Source organism: Papio anubis, chromosome 16, assembly GCF_008728515.1.
Source record: "Papio anubis isolate 15944 chromosome 16, Panubis1.0, whole genome shotgun sequence".
NCBI lineage: Eukaryota > Metazoa > Chordata > Mammalia > Primates > Cercopithecidae > Papio > Papio anubis.
In genome coordinates, this window is record NC_044991.1 from 22,751,167 (window position 1) to 22,765,609 (window position 14,443).

A 14,443-nucleotide genomic window follows, 5' to 3' on the forward strand; every position below is an offset into this window, starting at 1 on the left:
AAAACTAAAATTAGAGTCATAAGATAATAATGGTTTCAATGTTGTCCTCTGTCCCTGGGTACTCAAAACTGGCAGGAAAACAGTACTATCGAAACCACCTCGGGCCGGGCGCGGTGGCTCACGCCTGTAATCCCAGCGCTTTGGGAGGCCGAGGCGGGTGGATCTGAATCCCCTTGGATTAGAAGCTTGGCATCCTTTACAGGTTGCATTACTTGGTTTTTTATTTTTTTCTAACTTTTTTTGTAGAGATGGGGTTTCACCATGTTGCCCAGGATGGTCTTAAACTCCTGGGTTCAAGCAGCCCTTCCATGCAGCTTCCCAGAGTGCTGGGATTCAGGCGTGAGCCACCACTCCTGGCCTACATGCTTTTCTTCTGTGGGTTTAAAGCATCATTTTCCTGGCATAAACATAGTAAATATCTATGTAGGCAGCAGCAGATGGAGGCTAGACTGAGAAGGGTCAGGTTCCCATCCGGATGCTTCTCTTGTCACTTCTGTGAGAAGCTGTAGGGCAAGCCTTGGGGGCACTGCCACAAGTAAGTCCGCAAGACGAAGGCACAACCACAACATTTTTTTTTTTTTTTTTGGAGACAGTCTTACTCTATTACCCAGGCTGGGGTGCTGGAGTGCAGTGGCACAAGCTCAGCTCACTGCAATCTCCGCCTCACAAGTAGCTGGGACTTCAGGCATGCACCACCCACGCCCAGCTAATTTTTGTATTTTTTGTAGACACAGGGGTTTGCCATGGTACCCAGGCTGTTCTCCATCTCCTGAGCTCAAGTGATCTGCCTGCCTCAGCCTCCCAAAGTGTTGGGATTACAGGCGTGAGCCACCGCATCTGGCCAAGAGCTCGCTTTATAAAGGAAAAGCTCTCTTCCTCGTGGAGCCTGAGCTTCTCTTTGGTGTGGGGGTGGTGGAGCCAGCCTTCCTCCTCTGCACACTTGCTGCTTTTGAGGTCCCTTTGCCAGATACATCAAGAATAGTACAGAAGGAAACATGGAAAATCTTAACACGGGTTGTCTCTGGTGTTGGGATTATGGGAGATGTTAGTCAATGTTCCAGTTATTCTCCGTATTTTCCAAGAGCCACTGATACTCAAGGGGCGAGTCAGCCTGCATGCATTTGCGACCTTTACGGCCTTTTGACTACAGCTCGGGGAGGACAGTGGTGTCTGGCAGGCCTGTCATCTGGAGAGAGGTGGCTGGCTCGCTCCCAGGGCTCCAAGGCTCCAAGAAATGCCCCCTTTCCAGTCCTCAGCAGTAAGCACACACCTTCACAACCCAGCGTGGGCTGCCAGAGATGGCGAGGACCCAGTTCTCAGCAACCCCATTTCAATCATTTTGGTAAAAGTAGAGGTTTCTCATGCAAGCATTACATTGATACTATTCATTATTTGTTTTTTTTTTTTTTTTTGAGATGGAGTCTCACTCTGTCGCCCAGGCTGGAGTGCAGTGGCCGGATCTCGGCTCACTGCAAGCTCCGCCTCCCGGGTTCACGCCATTCTCCTGCCTCAGCCTCCCGAGTAGCTGGGACTACAGGCGCCCGGCACCTCGCCCGGCTAGTTTTTTGTATTTCTTAATAGAGACGGGGTTTCACCGTGTTAGCCAGGATGGTCTCGATCTCCTGACCTCGTGATCCGCCCGTCTCGGCCTCCGAAAGTGCTGGGATTACAGGCTTGAGCCACCGCGCCCGGCCTCATTATTTGTTTTTAATGCTGAGTTCTCTGAGCATGTCTTCCTGTTGCTTTCAGGGGCTATCTACTTTCAAATTCAGAGAGGAAAACGTCCCATAGAGACCAGAATGCTCCTCTAGTGAACCTAATTCCTAAGGGAATGATAGTCTCCAAATCTCCGAGTACAAGTAAAAAGGCTGGCTGGCTAGGCAGACGAGGGAGGGAGGGGTTTCTCCTTTGGTGAATGTGCTGTGGCTGAGTCATGACACGCACAGCATGCTGACAGTAGCATCGTGTACTACAGGCCCCTTTACTTTATCATTGTGAGGTCAGAGGAGAGGGTGTGGCATTGTAGGTACCCAGCACTTTGCATTGTTTTAAGGGGAGCTCAGTGATCTACCCAGGGACCAGGGACTAGGGATCCTGAGTGAAAATTTTCAATGCTGAAGACTCTTCAGGCCTTAAATTCTTGCTTTGTGGTCCCCATCTGTATTAGTCTGTTCTTACATTGGTATAAAGATACTACCCGAGACTGGGTAATTCATAAAGAAAGGTTTAATTGACTCAGTTCTGCATTGCTAGGGAAGCCTCAGGAAACTTACAATCATGGCAGAAGGCGAAGGAGAAGCAGGCACTTTCTTCACAAGGTGGCAGGAGAGACAGCACAGGAGAAATGCCAGACACTTATCAAACAACCAGATCTCGTGAGAACTCCCTATCATGATCCGATCCAATCACCTCCCACCAGGTCTCCCCTTAACATCCAGGGATTACAATTTAAGATGAGATCTGGGTGGGGACACAGGGCCAAACCACATCATCTGTGGCCATAGCATCTGCGCTTGGCTTCTCCCCAGGGAGACATACTTGCTGGTGTCCCTATAATGTCTCTTAGTCGTCCACAGCTTGTTAGCCAGCTTGCTCAGGAAGCTCCACGCCCTGTGTTACACCTGCTCTGAGTCTCATTAGAATCCTTAGAATTAGGGAGCAGCACCCCTGGGCTTTGGCAGAGGCAGAGAAGTCACTGCAGATTCCCCTTGTCGGCACTCATTTCAAGGCCCACGGGGGCAGACACTGAACATGCATGAAGGCATTGTCTTTGCCCTTGAGAAACTTCACCTTACCATGCACCAGCTGTAAATACTGCTCTCAATGCTGAATGGAGTGGCCAGTTTTTGTCCTGGACAGTCTTTATATAGACTGTACTTCTGTGAAAAAAATAGAAAAAAACATGTGAGTGAGCCTTACTCAGTTCTGGTCCATAGTGCTTTCCATGAAGGGACAGAGGAGAGCCAGGCAGTGAGAGCCACACACACACCAAATGGGGGCTGTGTAGAGTGGATGTTCCGGGTGGGGCAGCCCGACCCCTCTGCCACATGACCAACCTCTGTGCAGACAGGGGAAGCCCCAGGCCCAAATGCTTCCTGAAGGGCCTTGCAGGCACTCCATGAAGTTGCACAAGGAGCCCTACAGCGCTCCTGTTCAAGATCTGGAATCTTCCCAAAGGAAGCAGATGCTTATCTTCTTTGTTCCTTTAGGTTTTGATCTCTGTGAAGTTGGTCAGGAGGAAGTAATCCTGAAAACCGGGAAGCAAGCTAATCGACGGACTGTGCACTTCGCGCTGCAGTCCCTGCTGTCTCTATTCGGTAAGAGCCTGCCCTCAGACCAGCTCTCCACCAGGGCCTGCCACGCTCTCCCTGGGGGCCAACACCAGCACATACATTTTGGGAAGCAGAAGAAAAGTGAATAAACATTTTTTGTGATGTTAGGGAACAGTTAGGGACTGTTCAGGAGCAGGAAACAAAAACTCCCTGCTCTCATGGCACTTGGAATATACGAGGTGCTGGCAAGTGCTCAAGCAGGGCAAGGGACTGGAAAGCAAGAGGGTGGCAGCAAAGCAGACGGGAACGTGACGACAGGTGTGCCTGTCTTCTGTGGGGCCACAGGGCCTGATGGGAGTAGACCCTCAGGTCACGTGGGCCCGGGAGGAGATTTCCAGGCTCTGGGGACACACCCAGCCTGACTGATGTTCTTAAGGGCCGAGCTGGCTACAGTGGGAAGAACAAATGCTGGCTTGGGAGGTGGTTATGGTTTGCAGGTGGAACCAACGGGGTCTGCTGAAGGTCATGACAGATGGGTCACAGTGATATCCTGGTTTTTTTTTGGAAGAACTGCCAAAATGGGATTGCCCTCTGCTGAGGTCGGGAAAGTGGCAGGAGGAATGGGCTTGAGTTCCATCTGGGACACATTCAGTTTGGGGATATCCATTAGGCACCCATGCAGGCAGATGGTATGTGAGTTTGGAGTTCAGGGAGAGGTCTGCATGGAGACAGAAACGTGCATGGCGTCACCCGGGGTGCGTGAGGGTCAGAGGGGAAGAGGATTGTGTCCTGTGGGCATTCCAGGTCTCAGAGTGACAAGGATGAGGAGGGGCCTATGGAGGAGGGGCCTATGGAGGAGGGAGGGGGTGGTGAGGGCAGGGTGTATCCCACTGCAGAACTGAGCAACGGACTCTGGATTTGGCACTGTGGACCTCATTGGCGACTTTATAAGAATGACAGGGACAAAAACCTGAATGGAGTAAGTTGAGAGAATGGGGGAGAAGCAGTGTGGAGAGCGAGTGTAGATGATGCCAGAGGGACTTGCTGGGATGGAGCTGGAAAGGAGGGCAGGAGATGTCACAGACTGCTCACATGCCCCAGCTGAGCAAAGGGCCCCCACCCCAGGAGCACAGCCAGCCCTCCTCAGAGGAAGGTGGATACAAGGTCGTGTTGCTTACCCTGACCCCACATGTGACAGGGAGCAGAGTGGAGATGGGCCATGGTGGTGGGGGTCTGGGGGGGTGTGGGTGTGGCTGTGAGCTCTCCTAGAGTGATTTTGTCCCTATGTTAGATTTACTTTTTCTAACAGGACCATGTTTTTGAGGATTGTAAGATTAATTCAAGTGGTGTATATAAGTAGCTCTTGCATAATTCTTTGCTAGCTTCTATGCATATAAGGATGTTGTAAATTTTGGAAAAAAAAAAATCAAAACCATATAGAATTCTAATTGCCCTTTGGGCCTTTGTGTTTTGTGCTTAGATTCTACTGAGCTACCCAAGCGCCTCAGCCTCGACAGCTCCTCCTCCCTGGAGTCTCTTGCTTCTGCTCAGTCTGTTTCCAATGCTCTGCCCTTGGGCTACCAGCACCCCCCCTTCTCTCCCACCGGTGCCGACAGCATTGCCTCAGACGCCATCTCTGTGTACAGTCTGAGCTCCATTGCCTCCTCAATGAGCTTTGTCTCCAAACCTGAGGGTGGATCAGAGGGTGGAGGCCCCGGAGGACGACAGGACAATGACCGGTCCAAGAACACTTACCTGCAGAGATCCACCCTGCCTCGGAGCCAGCTGCCTCCCCAGACCCGCCCTGCAGGCAACAAAGATGAAGAAGAATATGAAGGGTTTTCTATCATCAGTAACGAGCCCTTGGCGACCTACCAAGAAAACCAAAACATGTGCTTCTCACCAGACCACAAACAACCCCGACCTGGGACAGCCGGAGGCTTGAGAGTCTCAGTGAGCTCCAAAGGGAGCATCAGCACTCCAAATTCTCCAGTGAAAATGACTCTGATTCCCAGCCCCAACTCACCCTTCCAAAAGGTGGGAAAACTAGCAAGCTCAGATACAGGAGAATCAGACCAGTCTAGCACAGAAACGGACAGTACCGTGAAATCCCAAGAAGAAAGCAATCCAAAACTTGATCCACAAGAATTAGCCCAGAAAATTCTAGAGGAGACACAGAGTCATCTCATTGCGGTGGAGCGTCTTCAGAGGAGCGGCGGCCAGGTGAGCAAGAGTAATAACCCTGAAGACGGCGTTCAGGCGCCCAGCAGCGCTGCCGTCTTCAGAGCATCAGAAACCAGCGCGTTCAGCAGGCCTGTCCTCTCCCATCAGAAGAGTCAGCCATCGCCAGTCACTGTTAAACCAAAGCCCCCAGCCAGGAGCTCCTCCCTGCCCAAGGTGAGTTCTGGATATAGCAGCCCCACCACCTCGGAGACGTCCATCAAAGACAGCCCAAGCCAGAACAGTGGCCGGCCATCGCCCGGCTCCGACTCACAGACTTCCCAGCTGGACCAGCCTCTCTTTAAACTGAAGTACCCCAGCTCTCCTTACAGCGCTCACATTTCCAAATCACCAAGGAACATGTCCCCAAGCTCCGGCCACCAGTCTCCTGCTGGCAGTGCACCTTCCCCAGCTCTCTCCTACTCCTCAGCTGGATCCGCTCGCTCGAGTCCAGCAGACGCTCCTGACATAGACAAACTGAAAATGGCAGCCATTGATGAAAAGGTGCAGGCTGTCCATAACCTGAAGATGTTCTGGCAGAGCACACCCCAGCATTCCACAGGGCCAATGAAGATCTTCCGGGGGGCTCCTGGCACGATGACTTCTAAGAGAGATGTCCTCAGTCTGTTGAATTTGTCACCACGGCACAATAAGAAGGAGGAGGGAGTGGATAAGCTTGAACTGAAGGAGCTGTCCCTGCAGCAGCATGAGGGAGCTCCACCAAAAGCCCCTCCCAACGGACACTGGCGCACCGAGACCACCTCGCTGGGCGCACTGCCGCTGCCCGCCGGCCCTCCCGCCGCAGCCCCCGCACGCCCTTTGAGACTGCCTTCTGGAAATGGCTACAAGTTCCTGTCCCCAGGAAGATTTTTCCCTTCTTCCAAATGCTAAAGCATCTTTTATACCCACTGACTCTGAGCAGCCGGCAGATGGGGGCCTGGCGTTTGCTTCAGCCGTTCCGAGTGCAGTCCCCTCACAGCCACCAGCACCCTCGTGATGCTGTGCTCTCTGGGCAAGGGGCATGACCACGTCCAAAGGCTGTCACACACACTGGTGGCTTTTCTGGGCCACATTCACCAAAAGCCAGGACTTCTATGGGGCTGGTACAGGAGGCTCATGGAATTTCCTATACACTTCACCAAATGTTTACCTTTGAACTCCCTGCTTCTCATCTTTGATATGATTCTTCACCAGGATTTTGTACAAAAATGATCATGGTTCTGGGGTAGGGAGAGGAAAGGGAGCACATATTTTGCTAAGAGGTATATATGCAGTACCTTTTATACACAGAAATACAAATAGAGCTTTTTCTAAGGCTTTCGGGTGCTGGTTGGGGGTGGGATATATGAAATTTCTCTCAGTTGAATTCTACAGGAAAGTGTTATATTAGCCAAAAATGGAATAATGGTTTTTAAAATGCCAATGATTTGTAATTAAATTGTAGCAATTTTGGTCTCATGATAGTGTAATATCTCAGCAACAATGCAATAATTCACATTGAAACAGCGCTTCCATTCTGAACTCTCCTCTGCAAATGTCCTTTGGGTCCCGCTGTCAACCAAACTTGAATTTTCTTAAAAAAAAATTATGTAACTTTTATCCAGGCATTTTAGAACTATGCAATTGTGATTTAAAATGCAACTTTGTGCTGACTTTTTTTGTATATGGATAAACAACTTGGTTTTATTATCAATAGTACTTTGCATTTATAGCTATTATTTTTAAAAGCTCAAAAAGTTTTTTAAAATGTCAAATTTTGAATAGTCATCAATAAGTAATTATCAAGTTTGGAAGGAAAGATTGAAATGACTCAGTTTCCTTATAAGCAAAAAAAAAAAAAAAAAAAAAAAAAAAAATTTCCAAGGCTAACTAGATTTATCCCGCCTTCCAGCTCCTGTTCCCTTTTATTAGCTGTTGAATTTTATTCTCTTTTCCCAACTCCAGGTCCCTCAGTTGTCTTATATATAAATCTGTTGCCAGGTCCCCACAATTCCAGCACCTGCCTCTGTGAGCTGCCCCCCAAAACCCTCACCTTGGCCCTGGCCAGCCTCCTGTGCTCCTACTGTCTGAAGGACTGGCCCCTCCCCCACCACTGAAGCCACACGTCCAGATCCTAAGCAGCAGGGCCATCCCGGATTATGGCCAACCAGGGAGAAAGAGATACATCTTAAAAAGTGAAGGTGGACTTCTTTTCCTACAGCTCTGACGGTAACTTAAATTGTTGCCAGCTTGAGGCAAGACAAGGGAATCATCTATTTAGGGGTAACCATTAATTTATTTTAATAAAAGAAATGCTGAAAGTCGTATTAGTACTTAGTTGGAGAATTTAGATAAGTATCTTTCAGGTAATTCTAAAATAAAAATCCTACCCACCTCACTACGGGGTTCCTCATGAAGGTGGGCGGCCACCTGGCCTGGGCCACCAGCAGCACATGGAGCAGACCTGAGGGGCCTGGCAGGGGGCACTGACCTCAGGATCCCCAAGTGGGGGTTTTAACCATGGGTGGGATCTCAGCTTCTGAGCATACACTGACAGTCTCACCTGTTCCTCAGTGTACTGCTCTGAAAAGAAGAAGAATATTTATCCAGTCTGTGTTCTCCTGAGCTCCATCCTAGGGGTTTTTAATTTAACCAGCAGCCATGTTGACAAAAGGCAACAATAAGCATGTCACATTCTAGCCCTGATCCCAACACTGAAAGCAAAGTACTTTATAAAGCAGCCAGCAATTATGAGGGTTTCTTTATGTTAGTAGGGGAAAAAATGGTAATAAAAGTACTAGTGTAGCAAGTGAAGACCAAATTTATAGCACTGTGCATTAGACAGCAAAATCAGGTTCTTAACAATGAAAAGTAAACCTCAAGTTTCTAAATCCATATGCAGATGGTTAGGCTGTCCCTCTCTTAGCAAATCTCTCAGCCTCTTTCTTTCCCAAGTGCCAAGGATCCCTGGAGTAAAGCTCTGGGGTCTGTGCTCTCCTTCCGTGAGGGGAAGGGTGCCGCCCTACTTGCCCCTCTCTAGCAAACACCCCCACCACTCTGCCACTTCCTGTGGTTATTGAGCCAGTTAGGAGGACTCATGGACTCTAACCTGGTTTTAGTCCCATGTACATTATTGTTTTAGGTTTCATATTGAAGAGCCAAATGGTTTATGTGGTTTTATTCTGTCTTAGATATAAGTTTCAAGGAAGGGAAAACAAAAGTGATAAAATGATAGACCAGTCTAGAGGCCACTGTAGAGTCACCGCCACTTTATGTGTATGTCCGTCTTGGTGTTCCTATATGAGTAAAACGGATGTAAAATCATAAAATCAAAGTGAACGTTTCAGGCTACACTGAAAAAAGTATGCACTTAGAATTAAGGGAAATTGCGTAATTCACCAAGATTTCTTTGTGTACATCAGGAGTTGGCAACTATGACCCACAGGCTAAGTCTGGTCAGCGGTATGGTTTTTCACAGCCATGAGCTAAGTTACCTTTTTAAAGGGTTATATAAGTAATTACATAATATTCTTGATTTTGCCTTTGGCCCACACCACATAAAATATTTAATACCTGGCTTTTTTTTTTTTTTTTTTTGAGACAGAGTCTCACTCTGTCGCCCAGGCTAGAGTGCAATGGCGCAATTTCGGCTCACTGCAACCTCTTCCTCCTGGGTTCAAGCGATTCTCCCTGCCTCAGCCTCCTGAGTAGCTGGGATTACAGGCACCCACTACCATGACCTGCTAATTTTTATATTTTTAGTAGAGACGGGGTTTCACCATGTTGGCCAGGCTGGTCTCGAACTCATGACCTCAGGTGATCCACCCGCCTCGGCCTCCCAAAGTGCTGGGATTACAGGTGTGAGCTACCGCACCCGGCCAATACCTGGCCTTTTAATAAGTTTGCTGACTCCTGGTATAGATGACAGAAAATGGAATAATGTTTTGTTTCTCCAGTCTAGGAAGAGCAAGTCAGGTAGTGGATAGACTGACTGGCGTCCGGGAAGCCCGGGTATGTAAGGGCCACGTGGATGAAGCAAATGCCTCCTGCATAGCCCTTGGTTCTTTGTCCCACTTGGGAGGAGTCCATGGATGTGGGTAATATTTACAAAACAATTTTTGGCTTACCATTTGCAGAAAGCATTGCATATATTTAAACTGGCATGTCCCACCCTCTGCTACTCCATCAGATGTAAATACAATGACGATAAGCCGTACAACTCCCCTCTCTTAGAAACCTCAGCAGGACCACAGAGCAAGGGAGTCAAAGCTTTCTTAATTCTCTCCAGTAAATGACTCAACTAATTTGATTTTTTAATTAAGTCAAAATACCAAGAGAAAAATTGCTACTAAAACTTACATTTTGAGCCACACTGATGTGCAGCACAAAATGAAATAGTTTTCACCTCCATTCCATTTTTTAAAAATTCACGGTCCACACTGAAAGTTGCTGGGTTTTAGCAGGAGACGAAGGTGCCACCCACGCTGTCCTGATCCTGCTTTCTCCAACCCAGTGACCTCCAGCACATGATCACTGCAGCCAGTCCCGGCCATGCCGATCCCGCCACCTCCCGGCCACACACACTTGCAGACCCACAAAAAGAACTGTAGCCTTGAGAATTTCAGTTCAGGTTGGAAAAATGCCATGCAATAATCTGGTTTGCTTTCAGTAAGTAGGCAACAAGTGGAAACTGTATAATTTTCATCACCTATTCTGCTGTTCTATCCGAGTGTACCTTTGGTTTGTGAACTGGGCCCTTGTTTGTGCCACATCCTTCAAAGATGTTTCCTGTCAGGACACCTGTGGTCCCGCCCCTCCTCAGATACCTTCCCAGTGGCATTCACGTTCCTTATATGCAGTGTTAGCCATCTTTGGCCTACGTGGACTTTTTTTGTAAATTACACGGTTTCCAGACATTAAACTTTTTATATTATGAAATTTACCATGTAAAAAGAACTTCATATTTTTATTGAGATTGCTAAGGCACTTGGCCTTGCTCCTTTGTGATTTTCAGTGTCTATTAAAGCATGAGTTCTCTCGGTTTTAAGTGCTGTATCTGGATCACTTTCTCACCCTTTCCACACTGTCTAGATTTCTTTGCAGCACATGGAGTGGCCGTGTGTCATTACTGAGCACGTATCTCTCTAGTTTTATCCTCATCTCTACACCATAGCCTCACATCCACCAAGCAGAGAGCACAACCGTGCATGCAGCAGAGCTGTCCCGCACGTCTCTGGTCTGGGGACACTGTCGGTGGGGGGTGATTTAGACGCTACTAATAGTTGGAGGGCCAGAAAGTTCTACAGTTGAATACATATTTCAACAAACAAAAACAGTTAATCACCACCAGATCCCTATATCATCTAACGAAACTTCCAAGGTAGTATTTCAGAAAGAAGGAAGATAATTCCATATGCAAAAGTGTAAGAAGCAGGAAGGAATAGTGAAGAACTGGGTAAATGTGAATAAATGAACACAAATATTGCCTTTATAAAAAGAGTAATGTCTCATTTGGATAACAAGAAATACTAGACAATAATATGTAAAACAAGGGAGTTAAAGTGCTGTAAGTTTAGGAACAAATTGTAGATTACTTTTAGAGTAAGCTAAATATATGTAGTTCCACACACAAATCGAAGTAGAGGGTTATACTTCCAAACCAGTTAGTGGAAGAGAAACAGATTCATTTTATAAAACCCTAGTTGATGAAAAGGAATAGAAAAAGGAAGGAACAGGCCGGGCGCGGTGGCTCAAGCCTGTAATCCCAGCACTTTGGGAGGCCGAGACGGGCGGATCACAAGGTCAGGAGATCGAGACCATCCTGGCTAACACGGTGAAACCCCGTCTCTACTAAAAATACAAAAAATTAGCCGGGCATGGTGGTGTGTACCTGTAGTCCCAGCTACTCGGGAGGCTGAGGCAGGAGAATGGCGTGAACCCGGGAGGCGGAGCTTGCAGTGAGCGAAGATCCGGCCACTGCTCTCCAGCCAGGGTGACAGAGCGAGACTGCGTCTCAAAAAAAAAAAAAAAAAAAAAAGAAAAAGGAAGGAACAACAAAAACCATCTAAAAGGACAAATATAAGATGAACTTGTACATTTTCAAATAACTAAAAGTATAATTGGTTTGTTAGTAACACAAAGGATAAATGCTTGAGGGGATGGACACCCATTCTCCACGATGTGATTATTATGCATTGCACGCCTGGATCAACACATCTCACATGCCCCATAAATATATACATCTACTATGTTCCCACAAAAATTAAAATAAAAAAAGACAAAAGAAAAATATCAGTAATCGTTATAAATGTAGGTGAACTAATAAATTAAGCAGTAGATTGACAGATGATGGCAATAAGCCACATGCTCTTTAAAAAGCTATATGCTATTTGAAAAGAAAATCACCAAAGCATAAAGGGCCCCAAATGGCTGAGAGTAAAAGGCTTGGCAAACTAGATATTAAAATAAGAGGCACTAATAAAAACCAAGATCCACCTCCTAATGATAAACTTAGCAAAAGGGCAAAATTCTAAATTTGTATGCAGCTAACTATATAGCCTCCAAATTCATGAAGAAAATTTGTTTTACAAGTTTGAAAAAACATTATCATAATGGGAGGTTTTAAGCCAGTACTCTCAATAATTGATAGATCAAGCAGACGAAAAGTTAGAAAGCACGTGGCAGGTTTAAACAACTCTGTGAACAGGCTTCTGAAATGCAGTTAAGGAGAACCCAGTCTCGGATAGTGAATCCACTGTCTTCACTTGCACACATGGAATATTTCATGAAAATAGACCATGCACAGGCCACATAGCAAGTCTCAGCAAATATTGAAGAATTACTACCACATAATCAGAGCACAATACAATTAAGTCAGGCATCAATAACAAGAGGATAACTAAAAAGCAGCCAATCACTTAGACATTTTAAAATGGACCACATAGCAGACAACCCATGGAAGAACTCAAAATAGAAATGGGAAAATACAACATATCAAAACAGATGGATACCTCCAGACCTACAGGACAGTGGTGTTTATTTTTTCTATACTCGCCTAGAATTTGCACAGTGGATTAGAAACACTATCACTTTCACCCAATAAAATAAAATTACAATTATTTTTATTTCTGCGTACATGGTATTTTCAGAAAATGTATACATTATATGTGTAAAGAATAAAATTATAATTCCATAAAACTAGTAGAATACAACATATTAAAGAAAGATGTATAGCCCTAAATGTTTATATTCAAAGGTAATATTTAAATTATGTAACTACAAGAACCCCAAGCGACCAAGAAGGACACTGGTGCTGTGACACTAGAGTACCGAGGTATGCTAGGAAAGAACAAAAACTACTTACTGAGCTAGGTGACCAAGAAGTTAGAAAAAGAATAACAGAGAAAATAAAAGAGGAAATAAGAAAGGCCAGAAATAAAAGAAGACAATATAGAAGAAATAAAAGAAGACAATATAGAAGTTTAAGAAGGGCAAAGTTTGCCAAAAAGACAACTACACTGATTTCTAGGAACAGTAATCGTGTATGCGCATGTGTGTGGGCGTGCGTGCGTTTGAGTCAGAAAGAGGGAAAAGGAAAATGGGCTATAACTAAAGATGCAGCCGAGATCAAAGAATAAGAAAACGCTACGAACGATTTTATGCCAATATATATGAATGTACAAAATATCGCCTTTCAGGGTCCAGGTGCATACATGCAGTGGAGGTATCTAGAAATGCTGGCAATGAGGGCTCTCAAAGGCGGAGTGGTATTAGCGTTAAAGTGAGTGATTTGAGGCGGAGTGGTATGAGCGTCAAATTCTCAAAGGCGGTAGAATTAGCGTCAGGAGCGGGATGTGGGCGACTGTGACTTACAATTCGTTTATATATCTGAACTACTTAATAAAAAATTTAAGAACAAGTGAAAAATATAGCCATTACACAATAATTAGATTATACAAACTTTTAGAAAAAGATATTAAAAGTTTTGAAAAAAGATAAAATGCCAAAATTGATGTAAGAAGGAAAAGAAACAAACTAAAACGGTAATCATTTTAGCCTTATTTTTGCCCTTATCCAACTCTCCAAAAAATAGCAGGCCCAAGTGGTTTTATGTGTATTTCACCAAACTTTTAGGAGTTTTTTTCAGTTAGTCTCTCTTTTCAAAATGAACTGTTTAGAAAATATAAAACAATGTCCAAATCATTTCATAGATGACATCCTTAATTCTGAAACCAATGAATAGTATAGGAAAACAACAGGACCATTCCAGGTGTGAACCTAGACATAAAAATCCTAAAGAAAATATTGGCCATTAAATCTCTGCATTTTATTATATTTTATTATTTATTTACTTTTAGATATGGGGCTCTCACTATGTGGCCTAGGCTGACCTCAAACTCCTTGGCTCAAGCAATCCTCTTGCCTCAGCCTCCTGGATCAGCTGAGACCTCAGGCACGCACCACACCCCCCCAGCAAACCTCTGTATTTGAAACCTAAGAAAACACAAACTGAAAAGTAGATCTATGTGTTAGAGACTTGGGAGTGTTGGTCTTTGCTAATATACACAAAACTGGTATTCCTAAGAGACCAGAGCTCTGGCCCTAAAGGGATACCTATAAACACATTCATATGCAGAAAACCTTATATTAGGCATGAAATTCTGGAGAACATTTTGACCCTGAGAACTGGGGTGGATGAGTTCTATGGTTTATACTATAATTATACAGAGGCAAAAATCTATTATCTTCCCATTATAAGAAAATAAAATTTGTATGTCAATGTAAAGGGAATTCCAAGTGGTTGTACCATTTCTTAAGACACAGTATAAGAACTATACCCTGCCATTGGTGTTAAAGTAGACTTTTACTTTAGTATAATACAATCATCTACAGATTACATCTAAGTATGAAAGGTTAATGAGGCATAATGCAAGGATTTATGAGCACAATAGTGTGGGCCCCAATTCTTTAGG

The 14,443-nt window shown here is 45.4% G+C and overlaps 1 protein-coding gene across 4 annotated transcripts in view; it reads left to right on the forward strand.

Annotated features, from left to right (window-relative positions):
- Window positions 1–10,518, forward strand: part of TTC28 (tetratricopeptide repeat domain 28) — a 719,970-nt gene extending 709,452 nt beyond the window's left edge. For 3 of the 4 annotated variants that reach the window (XM_031656035.1, XM_031656036.1, XM_017945193.3), the window contains 2 exons: window positions 3,210–3,317; window positions 4,753–10,518. In XM_031656035.1, coding sequence (XP_031511895.1) covers window positions 3,210–3,317; window positions 4,753–6,383 — 1,739 coding nt within the window. In that variant the 3' untranslated portion in view covers window positions 6,384–10,518. The remainder of the gene's footprint in view (window positions 1–3,209; window positions 3,318–4,752) is intronic. The other variant, XM_031656037.1, reaches the window with a different exon arrangement.
- The last annotated feature ends 3,925 nt before the right edge of the window (window positions 10,519–14,443 follow it).